Below are 23589 nucleotides of genomic sequence, written 5' to 3' on the forward strand. Positions count from 1 at the left end.
GCTGAGGGATTTTGACAGGATTGTTGCACAAAAGTTTCGAGCACTCAGAATAATTCTGAGAGCAGAAAAAGTTTCGAGCGCGCACAGAATAAGTCTGAGCAGCAATATATCTGAGTGCAAACGTACAGTTTGAGCACAAGCAGAGCAAATCTAAGTGCAAGCAGGCACTATTTGAGTGCGAGGGCACTATTTGAGTACGAGGACAGAGTTTGAGGGAAATAAATACATAAAGTATGCTCTCAAATTTAAATACCACGCTCTTGAATAAAGATAAGGAATAACCCCCATACCGGGCCAGCGGGCCATTTAATGTCGAGCCCTGCCGGTTACCGGCCGGCCCACATCGTCCGACCGGCCCACTTCAGTACCGGCCCACCGGGATTCGTCCCGAACGTCCCGATTGCCAGTCCGCCCCTGGTTATGTGCGTATTGAACCTTTTCATATTTAAGTTTGTAGCAAGTAGAGGGCTGCTGCTGCTGTGTGTGTGTGTGTGTGTGTGTGTGTGTGTGTGTGTGTGTGTGTGTGTGTGTGTGTGTGTGTGTGTGTGTGTGTGTGTGTGTGTGTGTGTGTGTGTGTGCGTCTATGTGTGCGCTTGCACGCGTGCGCGCGAACCTTGTATTATATTTATATCATACAAATATGCTGTGGAAATGCAAAATACATTATACACAACCATCAGGTGGCGGTGTGGTGGAATACATCAGCATCTAGGCAGCACAGAGGATGGTACAAGCAGAAAGAGCCCATTTCAATGTTTAAGGAGGTGGGTGAACGTGCTGGTTAAGTAACTGCACAGAAAAAAAAGAAGCTTATGCAAGAAAGGTTAACAACATTACAAAAGCCGAGGAAGGCGCTGTCACTGCCCATCCTCACAATGAAGGAGGGGGCGGTTGCGTCACCGCTGTGCCGCCTCTGATTGGCTGAGCCACAGTTCCAAGGCGGGGCGAGAGGAAGGCGCTTTACGTCACAAGTGGATGTGGGCATGCGTGAGGACGAACGTCAACCCCGTGTCTTTATGAAAGGCGAAATCCTTCTGTGAGCAGCAGCTGTCTAAAGGAACCGTTTGGTGTAGGATAAGAAGAAGCTCGTCTCGGAAGAACCGGGCTAGAAGACGGTATCATCTGTTCACCGCAGTCCGCCCAGCGTTGGTTATCCTTCGGCTACAAGCTAGCTGCAGCCTCCGCCTCCTCACCGTGCAACAACACACACCACGGGGACGAGCCGAGGGACGTAAAGTTAGCCGAGAAGGGAAGTGGGCTCCGGCTTCTCTTTCATCAGGCAGGTGAGGGCAAAACGTGCCATCTTTAATCCCATTAGACACTGATATCAGACATGTGGAGGTGTTGGGAAGCCGCACATGTAGAAGCCCCGGCTCTATGCTAACCGGCGGGAGATAACGAGTAACGAGATGAGATGTTCGTTACCAGAGCGACGGGCTGTGTGACCGTGTGTGACCGTGTGTCGGTCTGTCTGCTGACGCCGGAGTGTGACCGTGAAACACAAGGCCTCATTACTCCTCAGTCGTCACCTTTACCCTATCTAAAACGACAAAATGTGGAAAAGAAAATAGTATTTTCAAAATACCTAAACAAAACATTGCTTATCTTTTTGTAGTGCGTAGCCCAACCGTCTCAAGGTTTACAACTCGACATGAGGGCTTTATTGTGACTTTGTATATGTATTATGACCTAATATAGGAATAATAATCGTGCATCACTTCAAATTCAAAGGATTTATTGTCATATGCACAGTAGCTACAGTGTAGTTATGGCAATGCACATCTAACCAGATTCAATGCAGCATTAATATATAAGACATAACCATTACAATAGTGACCAATGTGCAGGTAAATGCTTAAGAAGTAACCTGTATACATGTAAAATAAGATGAGCTAAAAACAGAATGTAAATTGAATACTGTACACCTGAATAAAGAGTAAAATAACTCGCACCAAAAGAAGCCGAACCACCAGAACTACTACACATATCTGTCACTGTGTATAGTATGTATTATTCGAGAAAATGAAAATGTCAGGTGGGTGAAGAAGTGACAATGATTACTATGGACAATTGAAGATAAATATATGAACTAATGCAGATTGTACATAAGGCAACCATAGCCAGCAGAAGAAGAAAACTGGGACGCCAGTGCTTATTTGGCCATTAGGATTTATTGGCTCCTGATAATGGGGTCGTCCTGGAAACGTGTGCGTGTGTCTGTGTCATAGGCAAACACATTATTATTGGAAGGGTAAATTGAAATGCAAAGTATAGAAGTAATTATGTCATGATGATGGATATAGACGGCGACGCTGTTTTCCAGTCCAGCTTCAACCAACTCATCGGAAGTCCAAGTAATTAAGAACACTGCTGCCAGGGGCTTGAAGAAAACTTGAAAATGTCGAGTCACTCAGAAATTCATTTCATAATCTTCTACTTGATCTTGCTCTATAAATCTCTCTCCTCTGACCTATTTTGTCATACTGGGCTGGCTTACTGGCTGCGCCAGGAGTTAGAACCAAAGCGGTTAACAGAGAATGTTGTAATCCTGCAACACAGACCTGTAACCAGCCCCGACTCCTTTTCCAATAAAGTAAAATCTAAAGAAGTTATGTTTTACAATAACTTCTCTATAACGGCTAAGAGCTTTTATTTTTTAGCTTGGCTTTTAAATAACCTTTGTCTTATCTGGATGGTGAGGTTTTCTCCTTAACTTTTGTATATCTTGTCGGTACTTTTGTAACATTTCCAAGGTTTCTTGGAGAACAATAAACATATTGAAATGCACAATAAACTACTAAAACATATTCTATAACGACAAACTTAAGTGTGACACCAATGCTTATTTTTATCCCAGTCATTAAAAACTACAGGCCTGAATAAGGCCATTATAATATTATTTCTTAAACTATTAATCTAGCTTTAGAGACCACAATTACCTTTTTTTTCTAACTTAATGGAGCCATTACAATGTTTTTTTTTTACACACTAACATTTATCTTGAGTTTTGGTCTCACAGTTGAGCAATTCTCCCACTGGCGGACATACTTTGATACTGGTGTGATGACCATCATTGCACAAACGGTTATCTTTCACTCTATCAGTTAAACTAATTAATTAACAGCCTTCTAATCTTGTAAGTGAGTTTTTAATTCATAAATCAAAATAAATGTTATCTTTACTGGGACAATAAAAGCAATGTGAAAATCTGAAAATATCTTCAGTGTATGAAAAAGGCCTGGAGTTGATGACTGCTTGAAGTGGTTGTAGTGGTTTGGCATACAGGGCTCGACGGTTGCAGCAAACAGCTAAATGTGCACCCCAAAATAGATGAATGTTAATTATGTGTTGTATTAAGAGTGATATTTAATTATTGTTGTGACCAGTCGGAACCTGATACTTAAGTTGCACGTGCATTGGTGTGATTACGGAGCCAGAAAGCAATGCACGTTTACTCGGAGAGACAGCAAGCGCATTTCGTGGCATCTGCAGGCAGTGGCAAATACTTCTATACATGACTTTATCGAACTGATCTGTACACAGGACTGATGATCTGTACACAGGGTTGGGTTGTAACGGAATACATGTAACGGCGTTACGTAATCAGAATACAAAAATCAAGTAGCCTAACTGTATTCAGCTCGCGTTACATTTGAAAAACAACTAATCTGATTGCAGTTACTTTCGTAAACCTGAAGTGAATACATTTTGGAATACTTATTGGAATTATTGGTGGAAAGGTTTCCACACAAAATGTATCCTAATATTCATTACCGGCAGAATTGTGTGCACAGCGCAGCAGCATGTCTGTGAGGCCCCAGATGAGAGAGAGAGATCTCTTTTTAAATATATTGAAAGTTAGAAACGGAGATGGTTCGATAAAACGTGCAAGATAACGTTTATGTAGCATTTCTTTATTGTCGAAATTATGACATTTCATAACGGGATCAAATCAAAGTGAATGCTGCTGCTGCTGAAGGCATGGAGCAAATATAACTGTCATTTGTCTAATTTATAAAGTAAACCTTAGCATCTCACTAGCAGTGGCAACTAGCAGTGGCAACTGCAATCAGTTACAGCTGCCCTAAGTCTTATAACACCAGTGTACACATTGCTGTGTCAATACAGATATTTATTTGTTAATTATTTGTCTTTACTAGTCATCATACACCTGATTTATCGTAGCAAGCAGTGAAAACAAGAAGCGACAATTGCCAAGGGTGTTGCAACCCTCACTCGCCAATATTTCATCATAAATATAGCACGTTTGTTTATTTTAGCAAACCATGCTCCAAGTAAAATTGAATATAAATGATAATGTATAATCTTTTTGAAAAATAGAGATCGCACATCAGTCCTGTGTACAGATCAGTTCGATAAAGTCATGCTTAACAGCGACATTTTACATAGCAGCATTTGCCACGGAAGGCGAGTGGCAGCTACAGTAAATCTTCTCTTACTCTGGCATCTTGTGGCAACTCCCGTTGAGCAGCGCCAGATGCCTCGGCAAGTTGTGGCATCGGTGGCATATGCCGGAAGTACTTGCCACAGATGCCACGGAGTAGTGGCCTCTGTGGCAGATGCCGGAAGTACTTGCCACTGCCTGCAGATGCCACAAAATGAGCCAGGCCCTACTGTGTACTCGCGTGCGCGGTGCGCTGTGTGTTTGTTTTACAAAAAATGGCGAAGCAAAGTTGTTTGATTGTGGGGTAAAAAGTTTGGCCAACTCGTCAACATCTCAAACGAATGTTCAAAGTGATTCAACTGATAAAGCGCAAGATGAACCCGAACGAAAAGCAAAGAGAAAATGTGTAAAGTCTTGGGAGGCGAAATATTATATGTACGTTCTGCTCCGTTGTGAGTTCACTTCCGGTAAAAGTTCCTTCAAAAATAAGAGTCCCGATCTTATTACTATCAAAACGAAACTTTACCATAGGAAAATATTGGCATACAAATATAATCACTTCTATAAAAAGGTAACACATTATAAATATAGTTAGACATATTAAAGGTAATGCAGCATTAATAATTAATATCTAATTCTTAACTGTGAATGGTTTTCATGTATTTAACATTAGAAATGTATTAGCCAATGACATAACCACAATCCAAGACTTCAATGCTGAAGGGCCAATGGATCTGTGGTGGGGGTGATGTTTGGTTGCCAGCCTGGCAACCACTTTTAAAAGTTAGCGTTGAGCCCTGACCATATCAACAGATGGTCGCCTGGTATTGATTAATTTTCAAATTGTACCTTTGATCAAGATTTAGTAGATTTCTTTTTCAATGCAGTTGAAAGGTGTTGATTGTTATTTGTGGCAAAACATCTATTTTCTTGCAGGGGTCTAACGGTTCACAGAATTCACGGTTCCGTACGTAACTTGGTTTGGGGGTAACGGTTCGGTATGGGTTCGGTACAACAAGAAAAAGCAAAAAAAAAGTCCCAAATGCATAACTCCAGGTTTGTTGTTTTTTTTATTTTGAACAGTAATGCAAGTTTCAGTTTAAAAATAAGGAACTCTAACATTTTGAATAATTAACTGTATTACACAGTTAAAAACAAACCACACACTCAGATGCCCATTATTATTATCTATAATGGCTGATGTCAAACAAAAAGGTTAAATAAGCTGTAAAACTAAAAAGAATGTCTTGAAAATATTACAAAATAAATAATAAAGTGTTTCAAGGGCGCATAGCCGTTCAAATATATATGCCAATAGCTTCCGTTATTTCTTTTTGTCTCTCGGCTTTCATGTTTATTGGCTTCTTAAAAACAGCATGGATAAGCTGTTGAACTGCTGTTGTCTTTTGCCGGGTTCCGGTGATTGGCAAATTTGGGTGATGCTGATATGATTTAGCATGTCCGATCCACCACTTGCACTCCATCGTTGTTGTAGTCCACAGGGAACCCGAAATGTTCCCACACAGCTGATTTTAAAAGAAGCAAGTGGGTCTTCTAGCTCCTGTGTGTTATCTGAAATCGCCATACTAAGTTTTCTTCCTTTTGTATTTTGTTCGTTTTGTTGTGTTTTCTTCTTGTTCTTCATTTGTTGTTTAAGGGCGGCTGGCAAAAAGATTTTAGGCGCAATACCGCCCCTGGATTATATATAGTGTAATGGATACTGCCCTGAGTGACAGACTTTTTTCCCACTCATAAAAAAAAAAGGCGTATTCGTCGTGTGACTGCATGTGCCAAACGTTGACATCCGAACCGTGACGGTTACCATTGCACCTCTAATGCAAATAGTTTCTGTTGCACCTGTGCCAGCTGTTTACAATGGACTCATGACTGGTAATTTTTACTGTGAAGCAAGACCAAAGTGTCTGCCAATCCCTATCCGCTTTATTTTAAATACACTGTCAGCTTGAATAAATGTTATTTCTGGATGTAAACCAAGTCAACCAGCAATATGTAATACCAGTATTCTGCACAACATTAAGCCTTAAATCTACTGTGAAAGAGCTTTTCATTCGAACTCAACATTAAGACAAAATAAAATAATATAACTTCACTTTTCCTGACTCAAAGAGTTGCTTAGCAGTTTCAGTACAAAGTACTTTTTATTATCCCGCTGAATAACTGTTAGACCTAATCAAAGAACAATAATACGTTTTATTAGTTGAGTGTGCAGACAAGGACTTTTAAGTAGCTAACAATACAGTACAATTCCAAAACAAGCATTCAAATAAATGATGCCTGGTAATTGACTCGTCACTGTGTCCGATGTAGTTTGATAAATATAGGATTTTGACCGGGCGGACCTCAGAGGTGCAGTTGTCATGTAGAACAATACATATGATCATATGTAAAGCCTTGTAGTCACACCTGATAACTCTAGGGCCCTTTCTCATTTCATCAAATCCCCCTCCTCGACTCCTCGACTCCTCGGTCCTCCGGTAGTGACCCGGAAATGAATTTTAGCGCGCCATGTTGAAGGACATCTCATTTCTCTAAATGCACTTCGAGGACCGAGCGTCGAGGAGGCTCTCTGGAGGAGCTATAACCGAGGATACACTGATGGGTCCTCCATGGTCCTCCACGGCTCCTTCATGGATGCATTTCCGGCAACAGAGATGTTTCAAAGAGTCGTGACGCACGGCCGGACTTATCTCAGCCAATGACAGCTCTGCATGCATCCCCTGGATATTATTTTATTAACTGCTTTCATCGCGACGCGATGTTTACAGTGAGAACAGCTGTGAGGTCCTGCAGAAAGTAGAGCAGTGTGTATAATATATATCACTCAGTATAACAGGCCTACATTACTCTCTGTATTTGGTGTAGTTTAGTAGATATCTACAAACAAAGAGTCGATATTTTTCTAAAACCATTTAGTGCTTCACAATAAAATACACAACGGCTGTAGCCTGTTTTAGGAACTGTATGTGCGTGTGTGGTGTAGGTGTGTGTGGTACAGTGTGTGCATAGATGCAGTGGACAGACAGGTCTCAGTTGGTTATATATCCAGTCTCTGATAGTGTTACGTTATTATGAGTGCTCTGTTTGATTCTGAAATTGTATATATTTATATAAATATTAGGGCTGTCAGTCGATTAAAATATTTAATTGCGATTAATCGCATGATTGTCCATAGTTAATCGCGATTAATCGCAAATTAATCGCACATTTTTTATCTGTTCTAAATGTACCTTAGAGGAATATTTTTCAAGTTTTTAATACTCTTATCAACATATGAGTGGACAAATATGCTTTATGCTAATGTTTATTATCATTTGAACAATGACAAATATTCTCATGAATATTAAACACAACAACCTCTGAACATTACAAATATTCGCCTCAATTCAACCTGGAACCTCTCTCATACAATACAAATGGTGTGTGCGCGTGTGTGTGTTGGATCGTTGGAGCAACTCAAGGCATATGCTCGAACGGGAGCTGCCTGGACGCTGCGATCATGTTGCTGCAATCATGAGTGTGCTGACTTCTCCTACAATGTCCCACTGTCTGACTTCCTGCATAAAGTCAAGTGCTCGGTGCAGTTGTGTGGATAGAGCGCTCCTCTGTTTTCATTTAAACAGCTCCTTATATCCGTTAGCGCAGCTAGCTAGCACCCGATGCTAACAACAACAATGCACGTAAGGTCTCTCTCTCGCTCACTCGCGCCACACAAACACACACCCTCCCGGTCCTCCCGATGGCCAGTCGGTGCCTGCCGGTGAGCGTGGAAGTGTGGTCTGCCATAAGCGGACAGCAGGAGTGGGGCTGTCAGCATCAGCTTGTAGATGGTATTTTAAACTCGATGCACTCTGAAACTACGGGGCGGCCGAGGAAAAAAAATACACATGCGTTAATCGCGTTAAAATAATTAGTGGCGTTAATTTTTTTTTTGCGTTAACGCGTTATTAACGCGTTAACTTGACAGCCCTAATAAATATATGTGTGTGTATATGTCCGCATCTGTAGCCTGTTATTGTCTCATTATACCGCACTGTGAATGAATTAAAAGTAAATATATAAGTCGTCATGAACACATCTGTCCATCAGACCGAGGGCTGCTGTGCCTCCTGTCATCATTAATGGACGTCTCTTTAAAATGACCGCTCAGAGGAGAGGAGTTCTCATTTGTCTAACCGCCTGCTGCTTCCCCTCCTCTCTCCTCGGTTCCCCTCCTCGGCTCCTCCGCTCGCATCTCCTGTGGGCGGGACTAAGTATCGAGGATAGGAGTCGAGGAGGGGAGTTCGAAAAATGAGAAAGGGCCCCGGTGGTGCCAGACTGATCAGCTGATGGTTGTAAGGGTTTGAACACAAGTTGACATTACAGCCAAATGTGGATATAAGCCATGTGTGACCACTAGTTATTTTTAGTGGTGCACGATAATTATCGGTCCGATATTAGGAATTATGATGTCATCCCGATAAACCCGAAGTAATAATAGCCCCGATAATATACAATATATTTTTTGGGTAAAAAAAAAGAAAAAGTACTGCGGTGTGGGTGGATTGGGATGAGGGGCGCTTGTTTTTAACTCGGCTCCTCCCGTTTTGCCAGTACTGTGGTATTAGTGGTTTAGGAAAAGGGGAGTTTTTCACAAATCCAGCGCTCCCTAACTCATGCCTGGCTGTGACGTAAATGGTGTGCGGCCGGGAAGCCAGGACAGTAAACAAACATGTCGTCGGTAGTATGGGACTATTTCAAAGTTTCAGAGTTAGATAGTTCGCTTGCTATTTGTATTAACGAATGCAGAAGTTCCACGAGGAGGGAAAAAGGCAACGAGCTATAATACTTCCAACCTGATTAGTCACCTGAAACATCGCCATCGCTACGATGGTGTGTTAACAGCGTACGAAGACGCCTGCGCTGCTAAACTAGCGGCAAATCCAAAGCCAGCTGCAAAGGCACCGGAGCTTTTACCTATCGACGAGGCTTTTGAAAAAGGCAAGAATTTTGCCAGATTTGTCTGGGAAAATAAATATGGTCACTTTGAAGAGTCAAAACTGTTCTTGGCTTTGTTTTGTTCATAGTAGTAATGCTCATGTCATTTGCTCACTACTAGTCTTTTTTTTTACCACCAGGGGCCTATGCTACGAAGCTGGTTCAAACTAACCTGGATATGTTTGAGTTAGCCGGTTGGCCTAATCCAAAACATACGCGCTCTCGCTAAACTGTACTACGACGCTGGTTATCAAGTGGATCGCTCAAGCCAGCCGTGTCCTATCTAGTTTGGTGCGCGTTCACATGAAAGGGGTGGTATTTGGAGCATTCGACCAATCACAAACATGGAGAAGCGCACTGACAGCGCAGCGTCATACTTCCTGAATGAAAAGTGAACTTTAATACTAGTCAAAAATGAAGAAGTTAAACTTTAAACATCCATGACTTAAACACTTTATCCAGGATAAAAGCTACATAGCTGCACCTGCACGGTGAATACAGCTGGTAAAAGAAAAAGTGTTTGAATGCGTACATTAACAGGTTTATGATATCACTGCCCCGTCTAAAACACGATCTGACTTTAATTACATTTGTCTCGAGTGTTTCGTCAACTTAATGTGTTGCTTAAAATAATACTTCTGCATACAGTATGTGACACTGAGTGTTGCACAGCCAGATACGGCTCAGCTGACTCAGATCAGGAGATATATGATACATTATGAAGTGATATGCCGCGGACTGTACTTAATGTTACTCTGATCCGGTTACTTATGTTGTGGCCGATATGTAAGTAAGCTTTCTTAACGCTAATGTTATAATAGTCAGATTGCTCTGAAGATGGGAGGTGATATTCTATTAATGTTCACGTTCACACAGTCGGTGATTTTTGCCGGCCGTCTTTCCTGCAACGGCAGCTTTTCTGTATTTCCTTTCTCCTGTAATATGACTTGATCGCTTTAAACTCCGCACACTGAGCTCTGATTGGTCAGCAGGCAGTGCTTTCACTGAGTTGATCTCTTAGCCTGCAACCTAACCTGGTCCCGACCAGGTTAGCTGCTTAGCATATATTACCATGGAGATCTAGCCTGCTAAAAAGAGAACCAGCTTCGGATGACCGGAAAGCCGGAGTTTGCCCTGAATTTAGCCGGCTAAGCGAAAATCCTGCTTCGCAGTATACCCCCCAGGTGTGCAAAAACTACAGGTACATTTAATATATATATATATATATATATATATATATATATATATTAGGGCTGTCAGTCGATTAAAATATTTAATCGCATGATTGTCCATAGTTAATCGCAAATTAATCGCACATTTTTGATCTGTTCTAAATGTACCTTAGAGGAATATTTTTCAAGTTTTTAATACTCTTATCAACATGAGTGGACAAATATGCTTTATGCTAATGTTTATTATCATTTGAACAATGACAAATATTCTCATGAATATTAAACACAACAACCTCTGAACATTACAAATATTCGCTTCAATTCAACCTGGAACCTCTCTGATACACACACGTGTGTGTGTGTGTGTGTGTGTGTGTGTGTGTGTGTGTGTGTGTGTGTGTGTGTGTGTGTGTGTGTGTGTGTGTGTGTGTGTGTGTGTGTGTGTGTGTGTGTGTGTGTGTGTGTGTGTGTGTGTGTGTGTGTGTGTGTGTGTGTGTGTGTGTGTGTGTGTGTGTGTGTGTGTGTGTGTGTGTGTGTGTGTGTGTGTGTGTGTGTGTGTGTGTGTGTGTGTGTGTGTGTGTGTGTGTGTGTGTGTGTGTGTGTGTGTGTGTGTGTGTGTGTGTGTGTGTGTGTGTGTGTGTGTGTGTGTGTCAAGGCATATGCTCTAACCGGAGCTGCCTGGACGCTGCATTCATGTTGCCCACTATCCGTGCTGAGTGTGCTGACTTCTCGTACAATGTCCCACTGGCTTCCTGCATAAAGTCAAGTGCTCGGCGCAGTTGTGGTGAAATGTCGCTCCTCTGTTTTCATTTAAACAGCTCCTTATATCCGTTAGCGCAGCTAGCTAGCACCAGATGCTAACAACAACAATGCACGTAAGGTCTCTCTCGCTTGCTCGGGCCACACATACACACACCCTTCTGGTCCTCCCAATAGCCAGTCGGTACCTGCCGGTGAGCGTGGAAGTGTGGTCTGCCACAAGCGGGCAGCAGGAGCGGGGCTGTCAGCATCAGCTTGTAGATGGTATTTTAAACTCGATGCGCTCTGAAACTACGTGGCGGCCGAGGAAAAAAAATACACATGCGTTAATCGCGTTAAAATAATTAGTGGTGTTAATTTTTTTTTACTTGACAGCCCTAATACATATTATATTTTTATCGGTATCGGACTTGAGAAGCAGGAAGTTATCGGTATCGATATCGGTTTCAAAAAACCAATATCGTGCATCCCTAGTTATTTTACCAGCTATTAGGTACATTCAGACCTGTAGTGATTGTTTTTTGTAAGCCAGTGTGATGGTTGAACATCCAAAACAGAAAGCAACGTCACCAGCTGTTTGGAGCAGGTGCTTTGATACTCTTTTGTTGTTTGAAAGTGCTAGCGTGCATCTTCTTTAGGAGTCCTAACTACAGATTCAGTAGCGTGTGGGTTGGATGAGTCGGTTGGAGTCCTAAGGTTGCTCAAGAGGAAGAAGAAAATGGCTTGAAATTATATGGTTTGTTGGTTCCCCAAACCAAAAGACGGATATTAGACGGAAATAACTAACAGATGAAGACTATGTATTAAGAGATGGTAGTGTACCAGTACATTTGTTGAAAATCATATTCGTATCTGGCAGTGTTTAGGGTTGCACCTCACTATTTTCCATTGGTAATCCGATATTTAGTTTCCAGATGTATTTATAATTGATGAAAATGGCATTATAACTACATAGACCCAGTGGCAGTGTCTTTTACAAAAATAAATCAACAGTTGGAAAGCTATAACCTATGAAGGTTGATCATTCTTGCCTGAAAAAACAATGAAGCAATTGTCAGATTTTTGATAGAAGTGGCATATCATTTTTAAAGATGCTACAACAAAACACATGTATTTCACCAATACATTTAACTTAATTGTATATTTTGTATTGTTCTTGTTATTGAAATAGTTAAATTAAATACTGTTTGCATTTGGATTTAAGGTGTGCCACCCATCTTTCCCTTGTCCTAATTTCCTTATAAGTAATGGTTCTGCAGCCTTTTATTTTCTATATCAGCAAACACATAATGTACAGGGTGCATGGGTTCATCAGTGCCACTTTTCTTAACTGGGCATCATGAAGGTAAAGCTACTGAGCTGTGGGTCTTGAGTAGCTGCCTTTACTATAAATCAATCTGTAAACAGGCTGATGAATGCGTAATTCTACTTTTACTGGAAAGGTGCACTAACACAAAGGAAGAAGTTAATCAGCAGTTGAGTTTAGCTTGTACAGCAAAGCCAATTTTTAAGGGTTCTTGTTGAAATGACTTGTAAAAAAATGTGCTAGCAAGTGTGTCAATATATTTAAAAACAAGCTTTGCAGCTGTTCAGAGTAGCTCTCTCTGACTCTCAGTAGGCTAAATGGATACAGAGGATCACCTCACAGGATGTCGGCCAAGGAACAGGCACAGTGAGGTGAACTGGATCACCGTACTGGATTCTTGGCTCTTTCTGCTGCTGCCAGCATGTGACTAAGATTACACTGTAGTACGTCGTCATGCTGGTTCTTCCCACTGTTTCGGGTAAAGGTGTGTGTGGTTATAGGTTATTGGTTATTTTTTGACATGGTCTGCCCTGAAACAATATTTACTTTTTTTCCTTTGCACATCGGTATATTATCTTTGCAGATATTGGTATATGAATTTTGCTGCAGAATAAAGAGACTTCCACTGTTGGCGTCTACACACTGAGCCTTTTGTAATTGTCAATTTGTGCTGTGATGGAAGACATTAACTTAAAAGGACATTAAATGGCCAAAGCACACTATGGCCCAATCCCAAATCACCCCCTACACCAGGGGTAGGCAAGTAAGTTTGTCCATGGGCCAATTTTTTGCTGAGCCACAAGATGGCGGGCCAGAACATAATCCAAGCCTAATTCAATGAATTTATTTTGGTAAGAGGGCGCAGCGCCACTGTTCCCCAGTTCAGAAAAAACTCTGATATCGCTGATAACCCTCCCCATCAACACTCTGATGCGCAGTCAGATCCGCTGATTGGTTCACTGATGATATAGGCGCCCAATCCAGAGCCTCTGGCTAGACCCGCCCAAAGGGAGGCTCGTCCTCTCTAGCCCCATTTCAGTCCCAAAGCCAGGGCTATTATCTGTATTTTAACAGACTTATCTTTTAAATTGAGGTGTATTTATTGTTCTCTTCAAAGTAAATTTTTCTCTGAAATTTTAGGGAGGATGGTCCTCCCTTTCCTCAATGGACGAGCCTCCACTGAGTAAAGTAGAGTTATTAACTAGGTAGCAGTGTTATTTAACACTTTTATTCTGATAAGTATTGTCAAGTTCTCTGGATTTTTGGCATTTATTTGAGTGTTTGCCCACATTTGAGAGGCTTAAGGGGCAACAGAGGACGCATGGACAACTGGAATCCTTTTTCCTTTTCTTTATTTCAACTTTTCAAGGACACATTAGGATTCTTTCAGGTTGAAAACCTTTAAAAAATATTAAAGGGACTTCCAGTTATGGCGCGGTGTTGATCAGACGTAGTTCAGTCGTCGCTCTGCCCTAATATTGTAAATTAACTATTTTGAACATGGGAGGTAAAAGGAAAACGCATTTTACACAATCATAACGGTGTTACTAATGCCTCCACGCAAGAAAACAACTAAAAAGGACAACGTTTTGGAAACTTTATCCGAAGAAGATTGGCCACCGCTGTCTCAACCTGGCCTTACTCCCGGCATGGAACACGAGGCGGGAGAAGAGCTGTCGCAGGATAAATCCTCAAGTGAAATTCTGAGTGCAATCAACAATTTAAAGAAAGACCTGAAGGAAGACTTTGCATCAAAATTTAATACGGTGATACACTCAATACAATCTATCGAAGGCGAACTAAAACAATACTCTGGCCGATTAACGGAGGCTGAGGAGCGGCTTGGAGCGATGGAAGACGATACCTCAGCGCTGAATAAAACAACGAAACATCTGAGACAACAGGTGGAAAGCTTGGAGGCGAAAATGGAAGATCTGGAAAATCGTAGCCGCAGATCTAATGTGCGACTGATAGGCTTGCCCGAAAACGCTGAAGGGAAGGATGCATGCACCTTTCTGGAAAAATGGATCCCTGAAATTCTGGGTGCCGGTTCGTTTGCAGCACCGCTCGCTATTGAAAGGGCGCACAGAGTTCCATCTGGCAGACCGAAGCCAAACGCACCGCCTCGAGCACTTCTGATTAAGTTCTTAAACTACAAGGACAAAACCAAAGTGATGTCGGCTGCATATGAAAAGGGTAAAATCCACTTTGACAAACATCATATCATGTTTTTCCATGACGTCGCTAAGGAGACGGATAAAAAGCGCAGGGCCTACGATGGAGTTAAAACGAGGTGCAGAGACATGGGTCTACGGTATGGAATACAATATCCATCCTCTTTCCGAGTGACACATGACGGCAACTCTCACCTCTTCACCTCTCCTACGGATGTACACACGTTCCTGGAAAAGATCAAGGAGAGGCCCAGAGATTGAACAGTTCCGTGAAAGCACCTGGTGAGATTACCATAAAGAATGGCCTGCAGTATATTACTTGTTACTGTAAAAGGACTAAATCTACTATATACACTGTCAAAGTAAAGGTTTGTCTTTGCAGTATTTAGCAGTAATAATATGTATGTAGGCTATACACTGGTATATAGCTGTTGAAGAAGTGTGTTTTCTGTTATTGATACTGTTAAGAATTGAATAAGTGCTGTCCTTGAACGGTTAAATCTAAGTTATGCCTTTACACTCCCAAATTCACATTTTATATAATTTTCATTAGATATAAAACAAATTCATAATCCACATTTTAGATCCTATAACAAGGGCAGCTAAACTCAGTGTTTACTTATGAATACATTTTTATTTTAAGAGCTTTAAACTTGCTGCCTAGTGAATGAAAACATCGACAAAAAGTGAAATATTTTATAGAAGTGTTTTGTTTTTTTCATTCCCTTTGTTAACATTTCTATAGTTTGTATGGAAATTAGGGCGGAGCGACACTTTAGGGACTTGTTTGTGGACATTTATTCTGTTCCTCAGTTTTGTGGACCAGATAGCTCCATGATTAGAGTCTTTAGGAGGGAAAGGGATGCTCATCGTTTGAGCAAAGGGAGGGGTGAGGTTCGTTTGGGGAATTTCACATGGGGTGTTTTGTTTTATTTGTTTTATGTCATGGTGTGTTTATTTTCTGTTCATATTGCGGTCAGCAAATGGGGTCATGTTAAGCAGTCTGATAGGCAGTTTTATTTCAGTCAGGTGTTTATGGAATTTTGTTATTTTCTGTTTCTTCTAAATACTGTTGTATTTTTGTTTAGATAACAGAATATGACTTCCAATACAAAATTTAAGATAACGTCATGGAATGTACGTGGGCTCAATAATTTATCGAAACTCAAGCAGGTGTTAAATAGAGCTAAGAGGTTGAATTCCAAAATACTGCTTTTACAGGAATCACATTTGCCACTATGTGATATTCATAAGATCCAGAAAAGATGGAATGGTCAGGTCATCGCGGCCTCCTATTCTTCCCATGCTAGAGGGGTGTTAACTCTTATTCATAAATCCATTCCTTTTAACATAATTAGGACTATCTCTGACCCAAGAGGCAGATATTCCAATATTCACGGCACCCTTCTTACAGAAACCTTGAATATTGTCAATATATACGGCCCTAATGAGGATGTTCCCTTATTCTTCAAAAACATTTTTCTAACTTTATCCTCCCTCCCAAGCCATTATATCATAGGGGGAGACTTCAATTGTGCACTAGAGCCCAGTATAGACAGATCAAGGGGGACATACCTGTCTCACACCCAAACAAGGAAAACCCTTAAACAACTGATCCAGGATTTTAATTTGTGTGAAGTCTGGAGGTCATTTAAACCAGCTTCCAGAGAATATTCTTGTTTTTCCGCCACTCACCAAACACACTCACGTATAGACTATTTCCTGGTTTCTATGGGTCTTATGTCAAGGATTACAAAATGTTGGTATGACAGTAGGGTCCTCTCTGACCATTCACCAATTTCATTATTGTTTAATAACTCTGATCTTGTTATGAATCCACCTAGGTGGCGTTTTCAATCCAGATGGCTACAGGATAGAACATTTGTTGAATTTGTAGGAATACATATTGACCTCTATTTTAGCATGAATACTAACGAAACCTCTCCAACTGTACGCTGGGAAGCGTTTAAGGCATACATTAGGGGCATGATTATTAGCTATTCTAGCTCGCAGAACAAAGCCTTTAAATCCAAATTAAATTCACTGGAGGGTTGTATTAAAGATTTGGAGGATAGGATTGTTACCCAAGATTCCCCAGAACTGCAAGCTAAACTTTTGGTCCTAAGGACTCAATATAGTGAATTATCAAGTAACCAGACAGCTGCTAGCTTACTAAGATTAAAACAAAGCTACTACGATCAGGGAGAAAAGGCGGGCAAAATATTGGCTTGGCGTATCAAAAAATTGCAATCTGAAAGGGCTATCAACAGCATTAAAACAAATGGTAAATTAACAAATGACCCTGCAGAAATAAATAGGGCTTTTAAAATGTTTTATGAAAAACTTTATACATCCGAACATGAAGATTCAGGCCAACAGGAACATTTTCTAAGTTCATTAGTTTTCCCCACTATTTCAACTGATTCAAAAGGAAAACTAGACCATATCATAGGAACTGACGAGCTTTCAGAAGCCATAACCAGCATGACGGGGGGAAAGGTGGCTGGTCCAGATGGTCTTCCTATAGAAATCTATAAACGATTTAAAGATAAGCTACTACAGCCTCTTTTGGATATGCTGTTGGAGTCATACGAAAAGGAGGACCTACCACCATCTCTTAGAGGGGCACTAATCACTCTGATGCTAAAACCAGGAAAGGACCCCACTGACTGTGCATCGTACAGACCAGGGGTAGCCAACACGGTGCCCGCGGGCACTTAGTCGTCCGCAGGGGCAACGTGAGTCGCCCGCCGGGCATGTTCTAAAAATAGCTTGCCAAGCAAATCCAAAATGTATAAAATACACAAAACAAAAAAGGAAATGTAATTAAAAGAATCTACCCTATGCATAAACAAAACCTAAATCATAGCGAACTCTATCTACTTACTACAACTCTATAACACCCCTCCCCCACCCCCACAATGAATATCGACCAATCACGTTCTTGCTTGATTTGCGGGACCAGCGTTGCAGTCGGGAAGAAAACCAATGTGGCACCTCCCTGCTGATTTTCCTTCTGGCAGAATCTACACTACACATCAGCCCCATTGAACACAGCCTATCATGCGAGCCTATACAACACATGAGGGGCAGAGTTTTACTCTGTGTGTTGTAACTTATATATTTATTGTACTTGACGCACACACACGCATGGCGTAATTTCCACTGGGGACATGTCCCCCGCACTTTTCGAAATCACCTTTGTGTCCCCACTTTACAAATATGTTTATTATTTTTAACGCAATCCGTCATCGCCGCGGAGGAGCACACGGCCTTTGTGAGCGAGCGAGACAGAGAGAGAGAGAGCTAGGGAGGGAGGGAGAGAGAGAGACAGAGAGACGGAGAGAAAGAGAGCTAGGGAGAGCACACCTTTATCTATTTAATATGGATAAAGTAAGAAATAATTCCAATGTGTACTATAGGACAGTAAAAAAAAACAGTTTAAAAGGGGAGTGGTTAGTAAAATATGCATAAAGAAAAAGAAAGAATGGTAACATAAGATAAGAATAAACAAGTTTAAATGATTTGTTATTGGTTGTGATCATATTCTAAAGATGTATGGATTATTGAAAATACAGCTCCCTTTCATCTGAGTGTTGAGAGCTGTAACCATAAATTCATGTTGTGCTCAAAGTGCACCAGATTGATGCATTTCACTTCAACATTTAAAAAAAAAAATCTTCCATGCATGCTCATGAGGCGGTGAGTTAAAGGTCAGCATATAATAATGTTAAAATGTGCTAAATATATACACTGCAAAAAACAAAAAAAAGAGGAGTAAAGTAGCCCTCGACTTGTTTTATTTTTTGAAAGTAGCCCTCACCCTAAAAAAGGTTGGTGACCCCTGGTACAGACCAATCTCACTGCTTAATACAGATGGCAAAATGTTATGCAAGACGTTGTCGAGACGCCTAAACAAACTACTGCCTTCCATGATTAAAGATGATCAAAATGGTTTTATTCAGGGAAGGCAATGTTAGAAGGGTACTAAATATTCTTTATGAAAAAAGAGAGTCACCTAACATGGCACTGCTGTCCTTAGACGCAGAGAAGGCCTTCGACCGAATTGAGTGGAAGTATTTATTTGAAGTGTTGGAGAGGTTTGGAATAGGCGAAGGCTTTCTCAAATGGATCAGGACGATATATAAGAACCCAACAGCTGAAGTGGTGACAAATAATATTACTTCTACATCCTTCTCATTGTACAGATCTACACGTCAGGGCTGCCCCCTCTCCCCATTGCTGTTTGTGTTAGCAATGGAGCCATTTGCCATGGCTATTAGAGACTCTCCATCTGTATCTGGGATCTCAGTAGGTGACTTGGACCATCGAATATCACTTTATGCGGACAATGTTGTTCTTTTTTTTATCAAATCTTGAGTATTCTATACCATCTCTGTTAGAACTAATTACGACCTTTGGGGAAATCTCAGGCTACAAAATAAATATGCATACATCTTCAATACTTTATCTAAATGAACAAGAGAGGCAGCAACCTAGAATACAAACTCCCTTTTTAGCTCATAGAGAAGGATTCACCTATTTAGGAATAAAAATCACACCTGAAATGAATGATCTGGTTCCAGCCAACTATAACCCTGTTGTAGACTCTGTGGTAGAATCGCTTAACAGATGGACCTTAATGCCAATCTCTTTAATCGGTCGTGTTAACATCTTAAAAATGAATACATTACCCAAATTGCTCTATTTGTTCCAATCAATCCCCTTACCCCCACCAGAGTCATTTTTTCAAAAATTTAAGAAAATATTTACCAACTTTATCTGGAATAATAGACGCTCTAGGCTCCGTTTTACCCTACTTTACTTGCCTTATGACAGAGGGGGTCTAAAACTGCCCAACCTACGCTGGTACTATTGGGCAGCACAACTGAGAGCAGCCATGTGCTACTTCTCCCCAGAGGAAGCTCCAGCGTGGGTCAAGATTGAAGCATGCTCAGCTCAGGGGTTATCGCTTATTAGCTATCTTTATTCTTCTGAGCCAAAGAAGCTAGGGAAAAACACAAAAAAAACCTTTCTAAGAAATACCATACACATCTGGCATGAGGTCCAAAGATATATAGGGGACACCCCCCCACTGTCAGGTTTCACCCCCATATGGGGCAATAGTCAATTTATACCTGGTAGAGAAGATGCTGGTTTTAAGACTTAGGCGAACAAGGGATTAAGCAGGATTACCGATTTGTACAATGATGGAAAATTAATGTCATTTACTGAAATACAAGAAAAGTATGATATTCCTTCTAAGCACTTCTTTAAGTTTTTACAAATAAGACATTTTATCTCTGCATCTCAAAACCGCTCACTCAGCCACCTCTCTCAATGCTGGAAGACATTACAGTTAAACACGTGGTTGGTAGAGGCCAGCTATCGCTGCTCTATAAAATCTTTGTAGACAAGTCACCTGAATTTTCAGAAGATAAACTTAAAAGCTGGAGGCTTAATTTACAAGAGGAAGTCTCTGAAAAAGAATGGTCTGAAGTGTGCCTGAAGGCTCAAACACAAACAATCAACACACGGCTTAAGTTGATACAATACAATTGGATTTTAAGAACATATATAACGCCATCAAAACTACATCACTTTAATCCCAATACCCCAGACACCTGCTTTAAATGTAACGATGCTAAAGGATCACTCTTTCACTGTTTGTGGGAATGTAATGTGGTCAATAGTTTTTGGAAGGAGGTTCTTAACATAATTAACCAGATAACAAAACTGAAAATCCCTTGTCAGCCAAAGTTGTGCATCCTGGGTATTTATCCAAAAGACTTTGTTTCTAAGAAGAGTGAGCGTGCACTTATAGACTTGTCTTTTACAAGCTAAGAGGGCAATAGCTATAGAATGGAAAAATCTGAACAAACCTAGTATGAATACATATTTTCTGTCAGGATCTGTCAGCATGTGTCGCTTTAGAAAAACTAACATACATTACTAAAGGAAAGCTGGCAATTTTCGAAAATATCTGGGGGAGCTTCATGGACTTTCTTACAAATAATGTTTGTTATGATTAGTGTTAATTTCGTCAGCTATTTTTTAATTTAGTTTTAGTCTTAGTCCTGTGTTAAATTTCCTTTTTTAGTTTTAGTCATATTTAGTCACCTTCATCCTGTTTTTATTTAGTCAAGTTTTAGTCGACTAAAAGTCTGAGCATTTTAGTCTTATTTTAGTCAAAGAAAACTAATTATTTTAGTCTACTTTTTGTCAATGAAAACTAAAATCATTGATTATGCGGGCTAAAATCCTTGATTATGCGATGAAACATGCGGGGTTTTTATGTGATTTTATGCGGTGATATTGAGGGAAGTTGCGTAAAGTTGCGAAATATGCGGGAAGTTGCGTAATATGCGGAAATATGCGTTCAGCATCGGCTGAGTTGGAGACAGCATCTTTGTATCGGTGGGCCAAGGAAGACAGTACAGGAAGTCTCTCCTGTACGCCATCCCAGAACACATCCAAATCCACCACGCCAGACAGTGCAGCTCTGAGTGCTGCTGGACCCAGGGCTGTAAAATAAGAATCAAATTCATGTCTTGGCACGTCAGTGAAACCTGGAATGGCCTTGTAGCTTTCTACAGAGTCATCTAGGAATGTGATGTGACGAGGATCAAACACCCTGACCTCCTGGAGAAACTCTATGGCTGGCTGCCCATCGGACATGTACTTGGTGAGCTTTTCTTCAGCATTAACGTATGCCTCGCCAACTGTGCGGAGGATCTCGGTCTTTGTGCGGCGTGGCAGGTCAAACTCCTTGAAGTATTCGTCACATACCTCATACTGCATCTCTTTATTGGCAGCAAAGACCACCTGCAGATCCTCCAGATAATTGAAGATCTTTGTGGTCACTGGGCGTCTGCTCTCGAAGATGTCTAGTAGATTGAGGATGTGTTTGCACTTGTCAGCCATGATATTGATCTGCACATTCAGGGACTGAGGCAGGTTTGGGTCTTGAAGCATGTCCTGGAGTCTCTCCACAGACTGTGGTACACTTCTGCCACACACCTGTGAATGAAAATCACAAAGAGAAAGAAAGTGATTAGGTCAAACATACAGTAAGGCTTAAATGTTACTACATTTTACGTTGATATAATTAACACATTCATGTTTGTGTGTGTAGGTGTAAGGGGCCTAATTGGTGGAGAAAGGGATAATTACTGTTATGTGAAGTTACACATTTATTTACCTGTGTTTCCATCTCGATGAACTCCTTGTACAGTCCAAAGTACTCTGTGGTATTGTACTGCAAAGAACCAGGAGTTCCACCGTGTTGCACAGGGGTTTGGAGGCATGGTCACCTTTTTTGTTGGCAGCTTGTTTGTCATGAAGCAGAGATATCTTCTCTTGCGTGATCCAGCATTGAAGAACATCTGGGAGAAACTCATCATGAAGCTGTTCAACTGAACAAAAGGTTTGCGGAAGGCATTACCGATGAGGTTCATTATGTGTGCCATGCACGTGATGTGCAGTGAGTTGGGGTACAGCGCCTGCAGAGCAGATTTGAATGCCTTCTTCATGTAGGCTGCATTATCTGTGTCAAACACAATCACATCCTCATTTTGAATTCTGTATTCTTGTAGGCACTTCACGACAGCCACAGATACAGTGGAATGATTGCACTGCTCAAGGAACACGGTGTCTGCAAGGTAGGCCAAGATCCGACCAGAATGATCCTTCTTGAGTGGTGCAAGCAGGATGTTCAGCACGCATCTCCCCTCTACATCTGGTGTCTCATCAAATATCACAGAAACAGGTTTTCCTGCAAGAAGAGTCTTCAACTCTTCTTTTTCCTTCTCATATACTGCTCCCAAGTATTTCTCTTGAAGCTGGTGAAATCCTGGAATGGCTCCGCCATTGATTACTTTGTCATTCAGGAATTTCCTCATTGCAGGATGGTCACTCTTAGACAGTGGAATGTTGACAGCAGTGCACGTGGCGAACCAGGCCTCACAAATCTACCAAAAAAAGAAAAGATTTGTTTTTAAATATTGGGCTGTCTTATTTATTCTCTCTCACACACAACCTGCCACTAACGTTAACCCTCTTTTTTCTTTTTGAGTCAGGCACAATGAGTTTACATTTATACAGTCAATATTTATTTTTTTGTTCCCCCTTTCCCTCCCGGTCCTAGCTAGTAAATGAAATAACTACTAAATAAGTAGATACATGTATAGGTAAAAGTAAAGTAATGTAGAAGATAATATTAAAAGAAAATTAATAGATAAGGGAATAAAGAATAGTAACAGTAATACATGTACCCATATACTCACATATACATACATACATGTGTGTACATACCCACACACATGTATACAAAGACAGCACAAATAAATAAAAGTTTACTATTTACTATTCAATTAAACACATTCAATGTTTATTTATTGTAAAAGCAATTGGGCTATTTTAATCACACACACACACACACACACACACACACACACTTCTCCGACTCATTCTGTTTTCATTTACGCGTTCGTTATCTGATCAGCTTCAATCTTGTAGGCTACTCACTTCGTTTCTTGCAACCCTCGAAACGGTTTTGGAGGTTGATGCCTCGGTGAACGACAATTGTTTGGGCGTCTTGTCCGCAGCAGCAGAAAGCCTTTTTGAATGTTTGAGCGAATCGAAGTGGGTCTTCACGGTCGATTTCCTTTTATACTCCAACACACAGTTGCACGGGGTGCAGAACAGTTTCCCCCCCACTTTCGTGCAAGACATCGGGGTACTGCTTTGCCCGGTCTTTAGCTGAAATGTTCGTGGGTA

The 23589-nt window shown here is 40.9% G+C and overlaps 1 protein-coding gene across 9 annotated transcripts in view; it reads left to right on the forward strand.

Annotated features, from left to right (window-relative positions):
• The first annotated feature begins 1082 nt into the window (after positions 1–1082).
• The window catches only part of slc23a2 (solute carrier family 23 member 2), a 69619-nt gene continuing 47112 nt past the window's right edge, over positions 1083–23589 (forward strand). For 3 of the 9 annotated variants that reach the window (XR_004552744.2, XM_034090318.2, XM_034090319.2), the window contains exons 1-2: positions 1197–1283; positions 22407–22472. Coding sequence is in view for 2 of the 9 variants with exons in the window: in XM_034090318.2 (XP_033946209.1) it covers positions 22437–22472 (36 nt within the window). In the remaining 7 variants the exon portion in view is untranslated. Of the gene's footprint in view, positions 1284–22406; positions 22473–23589 lie in introns of those variants that run through there. The other 6 variants (XM_034090321.1, XM_034090322.1, XM_034090320.2 and 3 more) reach the window with 5 other exon arrangements.

This window comes from Pseudochaenichthys georgianus, chromosome 9, assembly GCF_902827115.2.
Source record: "Pseudochaenichthys georgianus chromosome 9, fPseGeo1.2, whole genome shotgun sequence".
Lineage (NCBI taxonomy): Eukaryota > Metazoa > Chordata > Actinopteri > Perciformes > Channichthyidae > Pseudochaenichthys > Pseudochaenichthys georgianus.